The following is a 21,993-nucleotide window of genomic DNA, read 5'->3' on the forward strand; positions in this document are numbered from 1 at the left end:
AGACAGCAGCACCAACCTGCAAATCACTCAGAGCTCAGAAGAAGTTGGTCGTGTTTAAGCTAGTTCAGTCCCACTTATTTCTAAAAGACTCGTTCCATTCCAAAGACTTGTGTTTAAAAGAATCAAGCCCTGGGTTTCCCATTCCATTTTCTCACTGCATGGTGCTTCTTCCAAGAGCTCCCTGACCCAGAATCCAAGCCCATCACTTCAACTGCCTGTCTCAACATCCTGATTAGTAAATCAATATTAAATCCCACTTTCCTATTTTGGACGCAATAGTGAACTGGTTGAAAAACAATCCTCAATCATTTCACTAAAGCCAGCAAGGATGTGGAGGGTGGGAGGGGTGAGGGACTATATTCAATAGCACAATGTAGTCTGCTTACAGAATCAGGGCACCTGAATTCTTGCATGAATTAGAATGTTGGGACTGCAGAATTGTCAAGACTTGCGTCTATAAACTGGGTGGATTGATTCCTATAAAGGGGCTGCAATAGTAATGTTCAGCACCTCTTTTAACACCCACAAGATGGCAGCACAAGACAGCAGCATAAAATACTCTACAGACAGTACACTACAGACAGTCAAACTACAGTTCATTTAGGAATGTTCGAGAAATGTGTTTCTGTTCGCAAATCATCAGACTTGCCCTGCTCTGTACCCTGAATGTGAACTAGGGTTGGCGGAGAATTTCTCCCCGAAACATCAGGGGGCCGAGCGCCAACGTGTTCGGCCCCCCGAAGAAGTTTCGGGGAGAAATTCTCCGCACCCCCCCGCCCCCCGCACCCCCCCGGGACGGGACTTACCTTTCCCGAATGTCCCTCCCGGCGGCGGGTCCCGGCGGTGGTTCGTCGGGTCTTCGTCAGGGGCGGGGGCGGCAGCCGATCTTTCGACCGGCTGCTGCCGCCGCCATTCCAATAAAACTAAAAAAAAAAACGCCCCCGTGATAGGCTACGTGACGATTAACATAGCCTATCACGGCTAGATCTGCAAAGTCAGCCGTGATAGGCTACGTAAATTGTCACATAGCCTATCACGGGTGACTTTAAAAAAAAGCGCGTATGGCTAATGGCGGCCCCCATAGGGAGCCGCCATTCACGTTCCTTATTTGGTCGCTGTAGTCTACGTAAAGATTACGTAGACTACGGTGAAAATAAGGCGAGGCGCCTCCTCCCCAGCCTGAATTTCGGCCGGGCGAAGCGGGAAGCCTCCCCCCCGGCCTGAACTTCGGGGGGAGAGCAGCGAAGCGCCTCCCCCCCCACCGCGAAAAGCTGCAAGACCAGGTAAGTGGCTTTCGTGCACCCCTAATGTGAACGCATTTCCCAAAAAAAAAGCTTGGATGTTCCTGAACTTGCAACTGCATTCAAAAAATATATTTAAAAAAAAAAAATGTGCTCTTGCCCAGATGCTGACAATACCTTCGTGGTGAAAGAAAATCTGGACATAGCAATAAATGAAAAGCTGACACAGAAGCTAAGAGTGCACAGAGGAATAAAGAACAGAGACACCTTCAAGGATTGGCAAAAATATACAGACTTTATGAAAAAAAGAGTCGAACAGAACAACCTTGGTAGAAGCTTATCTGGGGGAATCATGAAAAGAAGATGATAATAAGAGAATGAAACAGGATGAATTAATATATTACCCTGGAATAGAAACAGAAAATAAGGGAGGGGAGAAGAAGAATCCTGGAACTGTTTGAGCTGGGGGAGGGATTGGGGAGGGATTTTGAATCAATATTAATGTGTTTTTGTAATTTCTTCTGAAAAAATAATAAAATAAAATAAAAATACGCACACTTTAAAATGTGCATTTTTTAAAGCTTTTTCACACTTTGGTCAATGGGGGAAAAGTGTGCACTTTAGAAAAATGTGCATAGAAATGCACACTTTCCCCACTTGAATGAAAAGGAAAACATATAGCAAAGGAGAATGGGAAAGAGGCAATTCAAGCTTCGAAGTAGAGTTTAGAGAATCTCTGTAAACTGGAGCATCCCTGGATCTCCCAATTCCTGCAGATCATCACTCAGTTCCCTCCGTCTTTTAATTCTCTTAGGACTGCTTCAAAAATGACATGCTTCCCACGTGGATAGTAGGAAAAAGGCATGCAAGCCCCATATACGGCAACCACACAGATTTATTTCTCTTTAATCTGCGTGCACGAACTTAGTGAGCCATTTCGGAGAAGTGTGAAAACTGAAGAATCGTTATGTTCCAGTTTTCATATTAATTCAGGAGGTGCGAATTAGACTGGTTCATATTAATCTGCGAACCAAACAACTTTCTTCCCCATCCCTACCTGAGATTGCCACTTTTCTCTGCCCACCTTTCCAGAATTGCGTGTCCCAGACTCTCCTCTTCCCCTCTGTACCTTGCAAAGCTGAATCAACTGGTCTCCTTGTCTACAGCAGCTCTGCCTTTCCCCTCAGCTTGTAGCAGCTCTCCTTTTGCAGCAAGAGGCTGACCTGACTCAGCTGCCACAGGAAGATGCAGACAATGGTTCCATGACAACAACTTGTGCGAATGGCAGTGATGTACAGAACTAGCAGCTCCTGCTCAAGGAGAAGTAGTCCGATTGCCCACTTGTCTCAAGCCCTTGGGCAAATGCCACTGGCTGGAAAGACAAAGGGCAACCAAAAAGGCTGTCACAGAAGCATCAGTCAAGTGAATCAGAACTCAGGGCATCTCCTCAACAAACACTAGTGTTACACTGTGTAACATCAAGCCAAGGGGGAGACCATCCTGGCCCATCCATTGGCCAGAGAAGGAGCAGTTGCAGGGAGCTCATATTCCCCTCCCTGCCAGAGAGAACACTCGGCTCCAACTCACAGTTGCCTTGGGGCTGAAGAAGTAGGGGGAAGGAAAGCTTTGGAGCCATCCATTGACCTAAGGAACAAGAGCCCCATTCAAGCAAGAGTACCAGCAAGAGATGATCAGCCTGGCCCAAAGTGCATCTCAATGCCCACATATAACTTGTTCCAGCCTTGAAATAGGATCCCTCTCCTCTTCCTTTCCCCCTCACTTCCCTTTACTTGTGTGTCTTGCCTTTTTAGTTTGCTAGTCTGATGGCAGAGCCTCTCTCTCTCTCTCTCTCTCTCTCTCTCTCTCTCTCTTTTATTCTCTCTCTCTCTCTTTTATTGTTGTGAGCTGCTTTGGGAGACAATAATTGTCTGAAAAGCAGGATAAAAATGCAGTAAATAATAAAATAATAACTGCAGAGCGCACACATAAGGTGTGTGTGGAGGGCATATGTGTGTATTTTGGACATCCATCAGCAAGAGAAGGGGAGGGACTGTGGCTCGGTGATAAAGCACCTGATTTGCATGCAGAGGATCTCGGCTGCAATCACTGGCATCTCCAGTTAAAAGTGATCAGGTAGCAGGTGATGTCAAAGACCTCTGCCTGAGACCCTGGCAAGCTGCTGCCAGCCAGTGCAGACAATGCTGGGCTGGAAGGTCAAATAGACCGAGCTGGCAGAAGGCAGCTTCCCATGTTCCTCTATGAAGAAGGTGCAGTGAACAGAAAGTTGCAGGGATAGTAACAAGCACAGCAAGCCACATGTCTTTTGAATGGCTCAGTCCTCCACCACACGTTAGAATGATCAGTGCAGACTAGACACATGAGCCTCCCTGACTACTAAGACCCTCCCCTCGGGGGCACTTGCTTTCAGACAGGAGAAGCGGGGTAATCCCTGAGATGGCCCTTTCAATTGTGGCAGCCCAAGTTTGGAATGCTCTCCCCAAGGAAGCTCCCCTGATGCCAACTCTGATGTCTTTTCAGCACCAAGCCAAACCACTTTTTATTTGCCCAGGACTTTTGGATGCTGGATTTTTACATAATGTTTTGATCTGGCTCGTATTCTTTTCAGCCACCGGTGTTTTATGCTGTTTGCGTTATGTTGGTGTTTTTGTTTTGTTTTAATTGTATGCATTGTTCCTCATTTAAATTTGTTAGCCAAAGAGCAGGATACGAAAATCTATCCACCAAATTAATAAATAAAACATTACAGTTGCTATTTTTTGCAGGGGGTGGTTGTGGTTTGCCTACAAAAAACAGTAGAAAGGGCCTTTAAAAGTGTTGATCAAACCCAGCACAAAATTATGCACAGGACTTGGAAACAGATGCCACCACACAAAGCAAGCCACAGCATGCACACGACTTGAAATATTACGGCACATACGGTAAACAGAATTACAAAATAGATCTGGAAAACAAGACGGAAAGCAGGGTGGTTAATGCCAATAGCAGAACCTCTTATACTCTCCCTACATTAGGAGGTAAAACTCCAAACAAAGCCTGGGTGCTTTTTTTCATTCTATTTCTCTATATCCTAGTCAGTATAAAATGATAGTGTACAGTCAGTCCACAGTCCATTGAAATCAATGGCAAAACTCCCATTGATGTTAATGGTTCTGCACGGCACACTCAGAGCCTTATTTTGGTTGCGAGCAACATGCATGCACCCCATGCAACACAGAGGAATCTGCCTTTGGGAAGCTTTTAAGCACTGGAAGGGCCCAGGTTACACATACTCAGACTCACTGAAATCAATGGGACTTAAGTTAGTCATGACTTACGTGTCCCACTGATTTCAACAGGTCTACTCTAAGTATGACTGAAAAGAAAGAGAACTAGACAGGGCAGGGCATGACTTTCAGTCTGGCTGCGAGAAAATCCATAAATGAAAGTGTTCATGGCCTACTCCAGTCCTTCAGAAGCCCCTTGCAAGGCACAGGAGTGGGTTTTCACTCCATTGCCTCAGGGCAGCAATTTGTGGGGAGTCATAGCAAACTCTTCTTACGCCCAGTCGGACTAATTTTCTGCCTAGCCCAGGGGAAGGGAATCTGTGGCCCTCCAGACATTGCTGCGCTACAATTTCTGTAATCTCTGACCACTGGCCATCCTGGCCGAGGCTGATGGAGTTCAGCAACATTTGGAGGGCTACCGGCTCCCCATCCCTGATCTAGCCCATTACTGTCTGACTGGTGGCGGATCTCCAGGTCCCCAACAGAGACCCTTCTCATCACCTGCTACTTCATCCTCATCGCTAGAGATGGTGGGGACCGAGTCTGGGACCTTCTGCATGTGCTCTACTGGTGAGCTACTCTCCTGCACCCATTCCTTACGTGTGCAAGCTGTGAGCCAGCCAGTCAAAGCAAGGATGCCAGCTTCTGTATTTTCAGCGGCCACTCTTCTCTAGACAGTGGTTTGGAAGCTAGAAATATATACTGCCATGAAATTCATGGATCAGGTTGCCGTCCGTCCCCCATCCCCCCCCGTCCCCCCCGGAAAGACTCCTGTGTCTTTTACAGCTGCACACCAATTTGGCAGGCAAGGCTTTTCTTTCATAACTGCATCTGCATCCTGGTGAGACATACACACACACACACACACACACCCCGCCCTGCAAATATCTTGTTTGTGAAGGCGCCCAACACACAAAAATCTGGCAACCCTATTCATGGAGGATCAGGCTGAAGACAACACCACCTAGCAATAAAAGACACCACAGTTAGGTGACCGACCATGCATTCAGATGTGGCCAGGGCATTATATACAAAGACCAAATAAAATGCAGTGTTGAAGAAAGCCTGCAGGCAGGGTCTGTTTTGTTGCTTTGAATTGCTGTATAGCACATAGACATCTTAAGCAATTTGTTGTTGTTGTTGTTATTGACGATGTTGATGTGAAATCTCTTTTACATATACTTTAGAAGTGAAATCGGAGTTAATTTTTAACACTCCTTGATTAAAATGGCATGGCCAACCAGGAACCAGATAAAACTCCTTCATGAGCTTGATGCAGCCCACGTTGTACCAACTGCCCACACGGTGCCAGCAGCCCACACAGTACCAGCAGCCCACATGGTACCAGCTGTCCACCAGGCAGCATTACCTTGAGAGAGGAACCCTTAGGGGTGAAACATTTAAATGGCTTCTTCTCATCGCTCGGGGCTTCCTCTGGCATCTTCTGGCGCTTCTCAGCAGCTTCCGCCCTTCTCCTCTCAATTTCTTCCTTCAGCCGCCTCTTCTCTTCCTGCCAAAAATCACCATGTGAAGTGATTGAGTCGCTCATGGTTTTATTTTCAGTTTTTCATCCCTGCTGTCTGATCCTTTAACATTCAGGAGTCGCAACGGGTAGCAACCATTATACAGAAGATTCAGCCCAGCTGAATCTAACCCGTTAGGGTAAGTACCTGAACGCGGGAGTCACTCCACTCCGGAAATTGTGCTTGCTATAATATCACACACTGTTGTCACACGTACAATAAGAGATGAGAACGTAAGAAGACCCCCTGCTGGATCAGACCAAAGGCCTGTGTAGTTCAGCAAGCATATCTCAAGGAACAAGGCTGAGGGCACAATGCAGCCCATTTGAAGAAGACAGGCCTGCGCAGAGCACTGATGGGCTAGACCAGCCTCCCCCAACCTGGCACATTCCAGATGTGCTGGGGTACAACTCCCATCATCCCCAACCAGCATGAAGCACCCTTCCCCACCATCAGAGCAATTTTTCAACTGAAAAGCAAAGAACTGAGTTAGACAAGTATCTCCCTGGTGCAAAAACAGTGCTGGCTCCTGATTTTGTGTATAGCTGTACACTCTCTTGCTTCCCTGTGGCAAATTCCCCAGCTCTCTCCCGATGGTCCCCATGTCCTGCTGAAATGCAGCTAGGAACAGAACTCCTGGTTGCCGCATGCCGCAAGAGTAAGAACGACAGGGGGACTGGTGAGTACAGCTTAGCAAAAATGAATGAAGCCACGTTAGGATGTGCTTCAGTAAATAAAATGGTGAATATGGGCTAAATAATTCCTGAACATTCACAATTAGTGTTCACATGGGGCTTTTTCAAACACAACCTTTAACCCTTTGTGCCAAGAACCATACACAAAGCAGGGAATTATAAAGGTTTGGAATTTGGTTAAGGTGTGAATAGTCTCTGAAAGAACTGCACAGCTTTCCTTGTGCTTTTACTCTTGCCAAACGACCACCTCAAGTTAAAACAACTTGAACAGCTCCTTCAGGGTCTCAAATGTCACAGTGGGCCTTGGCTGCAAGTGAGTCTGCTCTCCAAGTGTCACACCATCCTGGCTATGTTGCTCTGATGTCACATCCTGTGATGTAATAGATAGCTAGGGGCCCAGCTAGTTGCTCTGAAGCAAGTGGGATACCTTCCACCATATTGTATATCCTGAGGTCCACAGGCAACGTTTGCTACATTAAACAGCCCAACTTTTGTGTTTGTTTACTCCAAAGGCATTCAAAGAATATCTTGCAGAGTGGAAAGAGGAAAGAGACGGACTTCTCTGTCTGCAATGTAAGGTAGGCAGGATATCTCTGAGAAGAACATTTCCCTCAGAGCGTATTTCAATGGCCCTCATTAGCTCTTTTCAACAGTGGTCACTGGTTGCGTCTTTTTTGCAGAATGTGTTTCATTAAAAAGCAATATCTCCAGTTTAAAGAGCTTATTCAAAACCAGATTGTTCTCTTAAAATAAATCTGAGTCACAACAACACTACTGGAAAGCCATAGAAAAGGGGCAGTCTAATTCAGAGGTGTAGAACCAGAAGCTCGGCATGATTCTTAGGCCCAGGTCAGACTTTCAGGCCAGACCAACGATCCTTTTCTGTGGTGCAAGAACAGGCAGCCCCCATCCCTTCCGCACACTCAGGATGTAAAGTGCAATGTGGGTGCTCCACCCAGGTGCCCAAACGCATGGAAGGTCAGCACACAGGTTTCCCGTACCCTTTTCTTCTTCTGTTTGAGAGGGAGGGTCATGCGATTTGAGCCTCTCTGCACATATGGGTGCACACGTGGAACACTTGTGTCACACATTATGCTTTGAATGTGGTGGGCGGTGCAGACATGCCTGCTCCGCCAGCACAGGAACAAGACCTTGGGCCCAGTTCAGTGTCTGACTTGGGAGAATTCTTACTGGAGAATTTTGTCTGATATAATTATTCAGGGCTTAGCCAAGACCAAATGGTGGGTTCAGCTCTAGGGGTTCTTGTTCCCCTTGCAGGACGGGCTGAAGCACAGTGGTAGAGCACCTGCAGAAGGTCCCAGAAGGTCCCAGGTTCAGCCCCCAGCATCTCCAGGAAGGGCAGGAAAGTCTCCTGCCTGAAACCCTGGTAAGTTACTGCCAGTCAGTGTTGACAATACTGGACTAGATGGACCAGTAGTCTGACACAGTCTAAGGAAGCTTCCTATGTTCTTCTTTGCTGGAATCAGAGACCGGGGCAGTGGGGTGGCATTTCTTTGGGCCTCTAAGCTGGCAGAGTAGTACCAACTTGCTATTCATCTGGTGTTTGTATTTTTAGTAGGGATGTCAGAGAATTCCGCGACGGATCTCGGTGAGGCCCCCCAAAATCCATCACGGACCACCCCCCCACCCCCCGCGGATCCCCCCCGGGACGAGACTTACCTGGGGCGGATGTTTCGGACAGCGGCGGCTCCAGCAGCGGCTGGTCTTCTGACCGGCTGCCGCCACCGCCATTTGCAGTCTGTGTTTTGTTTTGTTTTTCCCCCATAGGCGTGATAGGCTACGTAAAGACTTACGTAGCCTATCACGTCTGGGTAAAAAAAAAAACGCGTACGCAAATGGCGGCGGCTATGGCCGCCATTCGCGTTCCTTATTTTTCGCCGTCTTAGTGTACGTCAATATTTACGTAGACTAAGACGAAGAAAAGAAAGGGGAACGCAAATAGCGCCTGGTACGCTATTTGCGTTCCCCTTTCTTTTCGTCTTAGTCTACGTAAATATTGACGTAGACTAAGACGGCGAAAAATAAGGAACGCAAATGGCGGCGGCCATAGCCGCCGCCATTTGCGTATGCTTTTTTTTTTTTTTTTTACCCAGAGCCCCCCGCAGCCGGAAATCCAGCTGCAGACGGCCCTGGCCTGGGCCTGGCCGGCTGCTCCGCGGAGCCGCCGCAGAGCACAGCCGGCTGTCGAGGATTCCGGGGGGGAGGACCGGATCGCCTCCCCGCTGTCAAGGATTCCAGGGGGAGGGACGGAACGCCTCCCCCCCCCCATGAACAGAATCCATGAAAAGGTAAGTGACTTTCGTACATCCCTAATTTTTAGGTGATATTGATATTCTTATTGTTAGTGCTGTTTTGATATATGGTTAGATTGATATTGTTATTTTGATGAGAACTGAAATATTTTGGCACTGAAATGTTTAAAATTGAAATGTTTATCACTACGTTGTACTCTTGTTGTGTCTGCCTCATGAATGACAATTTCCTACATCAGAGATGGGAAACTTAGGTGGGTTGAGGGGCCACACTGGCTCCCCTGGAACCCACCATGGCCCACACCCTTCCCCTAAGATCAGAAATTGCCACGCTGCCACCAGAAATGGCCAACAGATGGATTCCCAGAAATTCTGCTGGGAAACAAGGTACGCATTCCCACTGTACCATTTCTCAGCAGAAACCGGGTGCGCAAGGAATGCATGCCCTCTTTCTCTGTAGAATCGTGCTCCCCCCAGCCTGCCAAATGGCTGTTTTGTGGGCTGGGGGAGGGGGCACAATTCTACTGCGAAACAAGGTGCACATTCCCTCTGCACTTTGTTTTCCAGCAGAATTTCTAGGAATCCAGAGGTGGCCAGGGACCGAGGGGGGTGAGAGAGGCTGCAAAAAAACAACAACATTGGTGGCTGCATGCAGCCTGTGGTCTGCATGTTTCCCGCCTGTCCTACATGAATATCACTTCTGTTTAGGACATCTGTGTGAGGGGGAAGGCTCAGGAAGAGCTGTAGTGCAGCGGGTAGAGCACATGGAAGAGTTCAGTTCTCGATACTGCCACGCAGGGCTAGGAAAGACTCCTGTTTGAAACTCTGGAGAGCCAGGCCCAGTCAGGGCTAGTAATACCGAGCTAGATGTACCTTACACTGCCTTACACTGTGCTCTGACACAGTGTGAGGCAGCTTCCAATGTCTATTTCGCACCCACAGGCTTGCTCTCATTATTCATATTCTGCATGCACCAGGGGGCTATGCTGGCAGTTTGTTACCTCCTCCCGAGCTTTCCTTTCTGCCTCCTCTCTCTTCCTCCTCTGCTCTTCCTCTTCCAGAATCTTCCGACGCTCTTCACGCTTCTTTTTCAGCTCCTCCAGTTCCACAGCTGCCTCCTGTTGTTTCTGCTTCAACTTCTCGAACTCTTCGCTCTCGTTTTCTCCTCGGCGACGGCGCAGCTCCTCCACCCGCCTGCCGGCCTCCGCATGGGACACAGGCTTGGTTTCTTCAGCATCTGGGGCGGTTTTGAAGCCGGGGCGGCTTGGGAAGGAAGGAACAGGCTACCATGAGCAACACTTTCTTTGGCTTGTCAGAACTGACAGCATGAGGATGGATCTATGCTTGACGTAGGATGAAAAATGGCAGGTGGAAGTTGCATGGCATTCTAGCCTTTCAGAACGCAGGCAGGGCTGTCGTAGTTTCGAACAGAGTTTTATAATTAAAAAACACCTCCCTCTATGTAAAAACAACAACCCCTCCCTGACACATGAGGGGGGGAGTTCTAGCCTAGCCCTCTCCCTCATGTGCTAGAAGTGTTTTAAGTGGGAGGAGCGCTGTGTAGTGTTTTGTGTGGGAGAACACATAAAATATGACCCCACCACCTGCAGCCTGAAGTGGTGCAATCCAGAATCCTACCACCACATTCAAAGTACTTTGTTCTTACTTCAGGATCAGGAAATCACATTGCTATATTTTTCTGAGTACCTGGCCCACTATCTGTGGTGTGGGAGATGATTACCAGGGAAACGGCCTTTTCAGAAGTGGCACCGCAACTTTGGGATGCGCTCCCTGGAAGGATTTACCTGGCACGAACACTGATGTCATGTGGGCATCTGGCAAGGATTTCTTTTTAAAAAATTTCCCAGGCCTGTACATCTAATCTGGTTCATCCCTGCTGCTGTTTTTATGTTTCCTCCTTTAGATCTGCTGAATTTAGAGCACTGTGAGTATACTTTTAATCCTTTATTGGTCTGAATCCAGGCTTAGTCATTCTTAGATTAGAACCATTGAAATCAATGGGATGTAAGCTTGCCATGGTTAACATAAGCCCCACTGATTTCAGTTAGTCTCCTCTAAGTATGACTAAGTCTGGATCCAACCTATTATATTTCCAATTTTTGTAACGTGTCCTATAAATTAAATAAAATAATAATAATAATAATAGTTTTACTGTGTTTTATGTGTTTGCTGTGCTTTTATGTATATACATACAAACATATACACACATACACACACACACACCATGTATGTATGTATGTAGACCTGCTGAAGATCTCCCGCATGAAGGCTCCTCCTCCCTCAACTGTCACCACCACCAGCTATTCCAGCAGGCTCTACTGAGGCAGATGAGAGGAAGAGCAGGGCCATTTCACCAGCCCTGCGAAAAGAATTAAATTTCCCCCCTCTTCCCTCCCCTTTCCTTTTTCCTCGTGTGTCATGTCTTTTTAGATTGTAAGCCAGCAGGCAGGGACTGTCTTGTTTAATTAATTATACGTAAGCTGCTCTGGGAGACTTTTTGGCTGAGGAGCAGCATAAAAATGCTACTACTACTACTTCACCTTCATACAAACATAGACCTGTGAGTGGCATTTACAGTATCATCTCATCTACTGAAAAGGCCCCAGGGGAAATGACGGGGAGATTAAAACAAAACAGCTGGCTAATCCAACCACTGCATAGATAGAAGTGTTGATTTCACAGGATTACATATTGAGATGGGGTTGCAAGAGGGACCTGGAAATACAAAGTGAATTTGGATAAACTGTGGGATTCAGATACATGGGGTTAAGTCAGCTTTGGCTATTGGGAGATATAGAAATGTAACAAACAAACAAACAAACAAACAAACAGGGCTTCCACTGTATTACTTTGCTGCCATGTGAGCCTTTACTCTGTGGTCTGAAGTGGTGTAGTCCAGAAACGGGATTCTGCTGAGAACTTTTTTACGGGGGGGGGGGGCATGGAAAGAGGATGACACACACAGGCCCAACAAATTTCTGCCAACATTCAGCTCAGGTAAACGTCCATTTACACCAAATCTGGGGCATTCATTCTAACATTTAACTTGGCACTTCATTTTCTAAATGTTGGAGATGCCGTTATGGTAGTCCCCGATCTGAGAATTTGCTCCAGTGCATCACAGTACAAGCTGAGCAAGATTAAACTTTACAAGAATAAACTATTGCTGATTGCAAAATTAAACCTCTGAGCATTTGATGCACTATTGTCAATGCACTACTGACATAAATGTGTGGTTGTTGTCAGTGGGCTGGAGAAAGTAAAGAGGAGGCATTTGTAATGAAAAAGGGCATTGTAGCTAACATAGGCATTATACTCACTTACAGACTGACCGACACAAGAAACGATTGATTGATTGATTGATTGATTGATTGATTTGATTTATTAGCCGCCCATCTGGCTGGCTACCCAGCCACTCTAGGCAGCGTACAATACTAATAACAAATTTACATAATCAACTGAACAAAACAAAAAACTGAACAAAACAACACTGCTTTAAAAAACCCTAACCCACCCCAAATGCCAACCTGAACAGCCAGGTTTTTAAAGTCTTCTTGAGAAGAGAAGACTGAGGGGAGATATGATAGCACTCTTCAAGTATTTGAAAGGTTGTCACAGAGAAGAAGGCCAGGATCTCTTCTTGATCATCCCAGAGTGCAGGACACGGAATAATGGGCTCAAGTTACAGGAAGCCAGATTCCGTCTGAACATCAGGAAAAACTTCCTGACCCTAAGAGCAATACGACAATGGAACCGATTACCTGGGGAGGTGGTGGGCTCTCCCACACTGGAGGCCTTCAAGACGAGGCTGGACAGCCATTTGTCAGGGATGCTCTGACTTGGATTCCTGCATTGAGCAGGGGGTTGGACTCGATGGCCTTGTAGGCCCCTTCCAGCCCTACTATTCTATGATTCTATGATTCTATGAAAGCCCAGCAGAAGATAATCAAAGATCATCAAACTTCAAGCCTTCTCTGTAAAAACCTATTCTCCATCTTTGCTGTGGCACAGTCTATCCTGTTGCAACTGAGACCCATAAAAGGCAACATCAGGCCCAAGTATAAACACCCTAGCATGAGCGTGTATCTTACCTAAAAGCATTATCTGTGTGTTTCAGTTTGTGAGCAGGGAATTCTGGGAAACGCTCCCCATTCTGCGGCTTTGACTCAGGAATTCCTTTCTTGCGATCCCAGGCAGGTTTAGGCTCTTCTTTGGGTGTTTTGTCTCGGTTCACCTTGCTATCTTTTAACTGCCGGAGAGAGATTGTAAAAACGAACAAGTCACATCCAAACACTCGGAAGGACTAGCAAGAACTGTCCACCTTCCGCTGCTGGCAGGCAGACAGCAAGCAATTTATCTTCTGGAAACATCTGCAAGCAAGGGTTGCAGCAACACACTATGCATTATGCATATCCTTCATTTTATGAAAACGCATGGAGGTTTGCAGGATCTTACCTACACTCCCAAAATTAAAGTAATGGTGTTTACTACATTGTCACCACAGGGGCTGATTCCACTGGTGGTCAGCCTTTTCAGCAAGCATGCCACAAGTCCAGAAAATGGGGCAGGGACACTGTACTGCAACAGTGAGCAACTACGGGAGATCGAGGGGCCATTTTTGCCCCCTCCCTGTGGGCTACAGTAGGCTAAAAAAACATAAAACAAACCACTCCACAGCACCCAGTAGCACTAAAAGGGTTAAACTTAGCTTATTTGCAAACTAAATTTGACCCCTTTAGCACTCCATAGTGGCAACAGAGCGCTAAGATGGACAAATTTAGCTTGCAACCAAACAGCCATTTTGTTTCTTAATTAAAAAAAACACAGCTGGGGGGGGGGCAGCAGGAGCTGTGTTTCACTCTCCCCTGAGGAAGTGTATAGCATAGTATATAGGCAGCTCTGCCTGTCTCCAACCACGCCTTGGGGTAGATTTCCCACAAGTCTACCGAAGTGGCAAGAAAATTGCCCTGACTCTTGGTCATGGGCCATCCTGCTCAACTAAGGGAGAGCAGAAAGTTCTTTGACCTTGGAGGGGGGCAAATTGTGGGGGGGGGATCAGGGTTAGGAAGGCTTCACAACCACCACGCTCAGCCCAGCTTCTTCACTACCACCACTGCATGTTTTGCGCTCCTGGCAGTGGCAATGACAGTGAACCCTGAAAACTCAGTGCCTGCCAGCATCCATTGTTTTTACTCCCAGTAGTCCCTAGCACGAGGGGCTCCAATTGGCCGCCTACAGCCTCCGAGACTTCAAGGACCTCTGTCACCACCAGCTCTGGCCCCTTTTGCACACTCTACCAAATCACCCACCCCCAACATCACACAGTGAGAAAAGGGTGGTGAAGTTGGGAGAAACATTTTACCTCCCCCCTAGCTAGAGCGTCCCACTGTGGCATTTGCGGCTTTTGCTCCCTGGATTGGCCACCTATGCTCAATGCCACAAACTGGTCCTCAGATCCTCCTGCTCCTTTCAAGGGGAGCCACAAACTCCTTCTGCCTGGGTTACAGGAAATAATGATACGGGGGCCATGTAAGTAGCGTTGCTGAAAGTAGCCAAAACAGACAGTACTCCGCCATTACCTACATATGCTTGTGAAAACATTTAACTAGAATTAATGCTTAGGCTGATCTCCAGCCTCAAAGACAAGCCAAGTAGAGAATTCCCCTCTTTCCCTGCATATTCTGGCCTGGCAATATTTTAGCCCAGATGCAACGTCTTTGCACATTTATCTTTGCTTCCCAGTCCCCCACCCAGAAAATCTCTGGGATTAAGCATCATTTATGGCTGCCTCTGACAGCCTGACCCTCTGGCACACTGAGTCATGCCTGGATGTTAATTGGAACTGTGCAGAGCACAATGTTCAAAAACCTCTTCTGGTATGAAGGAGTAATTATTCCCATGAAGAACATCAGTTACACCGGCAGCCAATGCAAACCTGAAATGAGTGGCGAACAAAAATACAAATGTTCCTCGCCGAATGAACCGAGCTACCAGCACCATACAAACAAAGGGTTGGATACAGACTTAATCATGCTCAGAGCAGACCCACTGAAATCAATAAGGCTTAATATAGTCACGGCTAATGTAAGTCCCATTGATTTCAATGGCTCAAATGCAACGTTGCATGAGCTGACTTCCACTTGCACATTGGGGCTTCCCTCCCCCCTGCAGTCTCCCCATGCACCACCAGATCTGCTCCAGAGGGTTTCTCAACCCTTTGGAGAAGATTTGGGGGGAGAGCATGGGAGACTGCAGGGGGAGGGAAAAGCCGCAGTTTCCATTCTGCTGGTGGCAGGCCAGCACTGGATTCAACCCAATGGGTCCGTATCTACGCATGACTAAGTCTGGGTTCAACCCAACGCTTTGTGTTGTTTTGTGCAATAAGCTGTTTGGGAAAGGACCTTTGGAGTTCGCCAAACAGGTTTTCTTCGGAATATGTCTAGAGCGCTCTATTAGTCATGCCTTCATTCTGATCTCAGGGTGGACAAACAAAACCCAGACATGCCATGCAGTCCTTCAACTGGTGGGTTGAAGGTTGGTTAGAGCAGTGGCACCACCACCACAGCCTTTCCCTTATGTATGAGAAAAGACTCCAGCTTTCTCTCTATTTTGATGTTCAGGGCAGCTAACAATAAAAACAATGAATCAATTGCACACACAAAAACAAAATACAAAATGAATTAACAGTAAAACGACCGAGCTGGAAAATAAACAGAAAAGCTGAAAGTGCTTCAATAATACTACCAAGCAACCATCAAATCACAGTATTGCCCCAGGAAAGCCCTCCTCAAAAGATGGGTTTTAGCCAGAAAGACAGAGTTTACACTGAGAGAGGATTATCTGAGGAAGAGTAATCCCCAGGTGAGGTATGGTGGCCAAGAAAGCCCTGCTCGTGTGTTCGTGTGCCAATGCTGAACCAAAGCATGTTGGAGGAGGCGGTCCGTATGGGATCACGTCCCCAGTTCTTTAGGGATTTAAAGTAAGAACTGGCACTTTTTGTTGTTTTTAAGCGAAAGACAGTAAGGAGAGGTCAACCAGACTGGACTTCTAAATCTTTACAGGGGTTTTACATGGTTTCATGTAAATGGTGTCTTAATGGTGTTCACAGTGTTGGTCTACTGGACCAGAGAGGCCTCAGTTCAAATCCCTACTCAGCCAGGAAACTTACAAGGTGACTTATGTCCCTATCTTTCAGTCAGACCTACCTCACAGAGTTGTCATGAGGACAGAATGGAGAGAGAGTATATGCTACCCTGAACTCCTTGGAGGAAGGAGGAGATTAAAAATGTAATAAATTAATGACAAATGAACAGTGCAGAGACAAATTTGTATCTGCACAAAAATGTGTGTGTGTGTGTGTGTGTAAATACTCACACACAGCACTTATTTGCACACAGGTATCTCTGGGTCAAAGCCATTAAGGCTGCAATCCTATGTACAGTTACTTGTGAGTAACCCCACTGAAATCAATGAGAGAAAAATATATAGAATCGAACAAATTTGTATTTTTCTAAAGCTGTCCTGCAGCCACAAATTACAAGTTAATTACCAAATATAATAAATATGCATCAATTTTAAGAGGTACAAATTATTGTTAATATAATTTTTATTCTTGTTATTGTTATTGAATTATTATTATTATTATTATTATTATTATTATTATTATTATTATTTCATGCCTCTTGTGTTTTTCAAAACTTCCAAAGCCCCTGGCTCCCTGTTAGCTCACTGCCTCTCCCACCCCTTATACATAAGCAATTTCAAAGAGCAAAAAAGAAAAAGAAAAAACTTTGAAATCCAAGGCCTGTATTGTTTCCTCAGCAGTTTGACGGCAAAGTCCTGGGTGTGAAAATCCTCATTTCCAGGCAGCCTGTTGATTAGCATGAGGGGAAACGTCTCCATTTCCCACCAGGTGGTCATAACAGAGCATCAAAAATAAATGACTACGGCCCAAGAACCAATCCTTCTGGATTCCAGGTTTAAGGCGTCAAGCCCTTTTACAATTCTCAGGCTTGCATCAAACTACATACTAGGCAGTGTTCCATGATTCCTTGCTCTGCAATTATTTTTAAAAATACAAAATTTTCTGGGGGCAGGCAGTGTATGTTTAATCCTTCACCTTTTTCATCTAAAAGTAACTTCACAAAGCTGCTTTTTTTACCTGTTAAGGAAAGATATAGGCTTCCAATAACAGGGCCAGTTCCAGGACTGCAGGGCCACTCAGCATGAGTCCCTCCCCAGGCTGGTTTGCAGGGGCACTCGGCATGGGAGTCTCACCAGGCTGGTTTGCAGGGGCACTCAGCATGGGAGTCTCACCAGGCTGGTTTGCAGGGGCACTCGGCATGGGCCCCATCAGGCTGGTTTGCAAGGGCACTTGGCATGGGCCCCCACCAGGCTCATCTGCAGGGGCACTTGGCATGGGCCCCCACCAGGCTGGTTTACAAGGGCACTCGGCATGGGAGTCTCACCAGGCAGGCTGGTTTGCAGGGGCACTCAGCATGGGAGTCTCATCAGCCTGGTTTGCAGGGGCACTCGGCATGGGAGTCTCACCAGGCTGGTTTGCAGGGCATTCGGCATTGGTCCCTCGCCAGGCTGATGCCCCACTGCATCAGAAGGCACTGGGCAGCCCTGGCTGTCCTCTCCCCTGCCCCTCCTTCTTATGAAGTCCTCTTTTCATAAACAGATGGGTGGATGGGACCTTTCCACAAACTGCAGGGAGTTGCTGTCCAACACATCTGGAGGGCACTAGGTGGAGGAAGGCTGTTTTATCCCATCCAAATCCCAATTCTGGATTTAAATTTAAATACTCCAAAGAACGTGGTGGGTGTTTGGGGAGCTGGAATTTAGACTAAGTGATTATCTTCTTGTAAATATAAATGCATTTAAAATAAAAGGAGGGGGGGATTCTGAAAACAAAAAAGAAAAAGAAAATCCCCGCTGTTCATGCAGTATGTCTAGCCAAAGTGGAAGCAGGAAATACCACAAATATCATGTCATGAGAAAGCTAGCTTCAGTACAAACTTTGCAGGCCAGCCCTGCACACCCAGAATCTTAAGGTAGTCCTGAGAACCAAACAGACTCTCAGACAAAAATCGAACCAAAAACAGAACAGTGAGAGGTAGATTCACATGAACTGAAATCCCATCTCACCTTAACAAGTTTGCTTTTTCCTGAAAGACAGACCTGCAGCAAAGATCATCCCTTGATTGCCAACAATGAGCAGTGTTTCCTTTCTTATTTCGGGATAGGGGCTGACCAGAATATAGCCTTTTCCTATGGGCTGTTATGAGACTAAAATGTTATATGGTCACTCCAAATGATTTGTGGAGGGGCTACAGCTCACTGATGGAGAGGACATGTTTTGCATATCATACGTCAGCTTCCTATGAATCTGCCTTCTACTGATTCAGAGCATTAGGATGCAATCCTATGCACGTTCAGACAGGAAAAAAGCCTACAATTCCCAGCACGCCCCAGCCAGCCATGCTGGCTGGGGCCTGCTGGGAGCTGTAGGATTTTTTTCTGTCTAAACATGCATAGGATTGCTCCCTTAAGTCTACTTAACCCAGCACTGCTTACTACTCTGATCGACAGCAGCTCTCTGGGTCTCAGGCAGACGTCTTCCGCACTGCCTGCTACCTGATCCTTTTTATAACTAGACATGCCGGGGATTGAACCTGAAACCTTCTGCGTGCAAAGCATGCCCTCTCCCACTGAGCTACAGCCACTTCTCCCAGTCCTTGGAGTCTCCAATTAAAAGGTCCTCAGAGCCAAAACAGACATTTCTTTAAATCTGTCTCTAACAGCCATCTCTTTTTTTCATTAAAGTACCGGCCCACTGACCTAGATCCTACCCCCCCCCCCCAGAACCCATGCTAGGGTCTCAATCCAGATCAGGTCTCCTGCACCTTCAATAGAGCAAAAAAAAAAAGAAAATAAGACGTCGTTGCTAAATACAGTTTTAAAGTAATGTCTGTTTTGGCCTGCAGCTAGGAAAGACGTCCTCCTGAGCCTCTGGACAGCCACAGCCAACCAGTGCTTGGACTGAGTATTAGGCATTGTTGTAAACCGCCCAGAGCACTTCGGCCATGGGGCGGTATAGAAATGAAACAAACAAATAAATAATGCTCATATAATGACAAAATAAACTCCAGATTTTCCCCTTAGGTGTGACATGCACACTAATCCCAATTCAGAGCCAGCAGCCTGATAGCCTATTCCACTATAACTCATGGGAGGGGAGACCTTCTTTAAAAATAAAATAAAAATCACCCTTCTTTTAAAAAGAAAATATGTGAGATACGAGATGCAGTTCTGGAAAGGAGTTATGCCGAGCATCCAAATGACTAAAGTTTTTAGAAGTAAAAGCGGCATAGCTGCTGGTGTATTTGGGGCGGCGGGCAAGAAGAAGAACCTTGCTGGTGTTCACCACGTTATTTTACATCTTACATGAGTGCTCCTGCAGTTGCGTGGGGTGAGCAAAGCACTCTAGCCACTGCCTTGGTTGGAGCAGCTTCACCCAAGCCATGCTTCTCCCCCTGGGGAGGATGTGGTGGAGGTGAACTAGGGTACTCTAGACACTGCCTTGGTTGGGGCAGCTTTGCCTCCACTATACCCTCCGCAATTGGTAAGCCACACCTTCCTTCACCCCTTGTCTACATTAAAGGCCACACCATACATGGTCAAAGGCCAGTTGGGCAAAAGTGGTGTGAGACCTTGGAGCATGTATTACAAAGCTTAGGACACATGACATTGATAGACACATTTTGGAAGCCTGCCAGATTCTAATAAATCTTGTTCAGCCTTGGGTATTTCCACCAAATGCAGAACCCTAAATCTGGAATGCAGAGACATCTTTGGTTGAAAACACTGTGACTGCTGCATTGCTACCTGTCCCATTTTAATGGGCTGAGAAGGAATGACTTGCTAAGGCCACTGAGTGAGTCTGTAGCAGAGGCAGATGAATTCAATCCCCAGACCTCTCAGGTCCAGGTCCAACATTTTATCCACTGGTCACCTTAATGACCCAGACCTTAATGACCCAGTGTTGTGGGGTTATTATCCAAATAACCCACATTACTTGGATTTGGGATGCACAAATATACCATGGTTCAGGCTGGGATGGACTTGGGCCCTTCTGAGAGTTCCATCTGAATGCTGAAACACTCTTTGATAGGAGGTCTCGAGCATTAAAAAGAATGCACAAAGGGCCCAATTCTTTCCACTGCCTGTTACCCATCCCTGCCCACAAGGAAAAGACCTGTCCTTGGGAGCCAGAACTTAAAAGTAGTAGATGGCTGCAGTGACATCTCCCACTGGGCCCCTCCTCCGACTGCTGTGACTCTTAGCCCAGTGGGCCTCTCTCATCTTTGAAGGAACCACAGCCACCTGCTACTCCATCCTGGCCCCAAGGCTCACTTCCCCCCGCCCCCCAGGAGGATGCAGCAGGCAGTGAGAAACGGGGCATGTGTAGGCAGAATCATGGTGGAGGGGCCTACTCAAGTGGGCTTGGCCCACCTCAGTTCTGCCGACAAAAATTCAAAGCAAGGGTGCTCAACTAGGCCAGCACTCCTGCTCGAATTTTTGTGACACCCTATTTTGGATTAAGCTGACCATGGTGGCACAGTAGCACTGTGAAGTGCTATGGGAGCCATTTAATATGATGCTTCCTGGGGAGTCCCTGTTAGTCTGTCCTTTGCAGCTGATCCATGTGTCTGGGCCTGATGGCAATGCGTAAGATCAAAATGACCCCCAAAGTACGTGAGGCCAGCTGTGGCCCGCAGGAATTAAGTGATATACAGATTTTTAATGCATTTTTTGATGGAGAACTCACTTTCAATTCACACAGTGGTTCAAAAACGTGAAATTAGATAAATTCATGGTAAAATGCGAACTGAATGAATTTCTCCTCCATATCTATATAGGCCCAATGGGTTGTCTTCTGCCAGCGGAACAGACACCATTAGTGGTCTGAATTCTGCCCCCCACATGCCCGCCGGATCTGCTCCAGAGGGCTGGAGGGTGGGGTGAGGCTGCAAGGAGGAGGAGGGGAAGATAAGCTTCCATTGCCCTAGTGAAAATCCACTTGTGTAATGTAGGATTTAACTCACAATTCCTTACTTACCATACAGTAGAACATCATAGCACCAGCTTCTGTGTTTACAATAGAAATGCAATGCATCACATTTTGTAAATATTTATTTTTCAAACAAGAAAGAAGAATCTGGAGTCTGCACACTTCGTATTATGAAATGGAAAACCATTAGTTAGGTTCAGATTAAGGGCCTAAAGACGTCTTGGAGTATCCACAGAAGAAATCACCAAATCCCAGGAAGAATAGTCATGATGAAGTAGAGCGAGAAATTAAGGAAAGAAAAATGAGTTGGTGCCAGTTCACAAACCCAACACCAAATGCTTCCTTAACCAACCGAAGGACCAATTCTCATGGGCCATGCTGTGTAAGCTGAGTTTACTGAAGGTGGCTATGTAGTAAAATGGTTATCCGATTGTTTCACGATATACGCAGATTCAGTTTAAGGAAATACTCAGACTGTAGCATGATGTACAACGAGCTGAAATAACCTGGGGCCTGCTTCACCATGCAACCAGTTTCACAAAAGTTTAGCTCAACTCTTGCCTTGCTATTGGCCAATGTCTTGCTCTAAAATCTTGTAGACTCTATAATGTCTTACTCTTCAGACTCTTGTCTCTACAGACTCCTGCCTCTACAGACTCTCCAATGTCTTGCTCTCCAGCTCTACAGGCTCTAAAGACTCTACAGTGTCTTGCTATACAGTGGGAATAGGTGCTCTTGAACTGGAGTGCCGCTACACTTGAAGTTGCATATGAGACCTTTGTTTATTGCTGAGTGACTCCTCCAAGGTCATTATGAGTGTCTGAACGTGTAGGCATTTGATTTTACTTTCTGCACACCCACCCATCCCCAAGTAATAGTT

General features: G+C 46.6%; 1 protein-coding gene across 7 annotated transcripts in view; it reads right to left on the minus strand.

Annotated features, from left to right (window-relative positions):
* The window catches only part of CALD1 (caldesmon 1), a 283,959-nt gene that overhangs the window by 18,771 nt on the left and 243,195 nt on the right, over positions 1–21,993 (minus strand). For all 7 annotated transcript variants that reach the window (XM_084809247.1, XM_084809244.1, XM_084809245.1 and 4 more), the window contains 3 exons: positions 13,129–13,286; positions 10,018–10,279; positions 5,895–6,035 (listed from right to left, as the gene is read on the minus strand). In XM_084809247.1, the coding sequence (XP_084665373.1) occupies positions 5,895–6,035; positions 10,018–10,279; positions 13,129–13,286 (561 nt within the window). The remainder of the gene's footprint in view (positions 1–5,894; positions 6,036–10,017; positions 10,280–13,128; positions 13,287–21,993) is intronic.

This window comes from Heloderma suspectum, chromosome 7, assembly GCF_057233095.1.
Source record: "Heloderma suspectum isolate Gila_16-S chromosome 7, 16-S_ref, whole genome shotgun sequence".
NCBI classification, from domain to species: Eukaryota; Metazoa; Chordata; class Lepidosauria; order Squamata; family Helodermatidae; genus Heloderma; species Heloderma suspectum.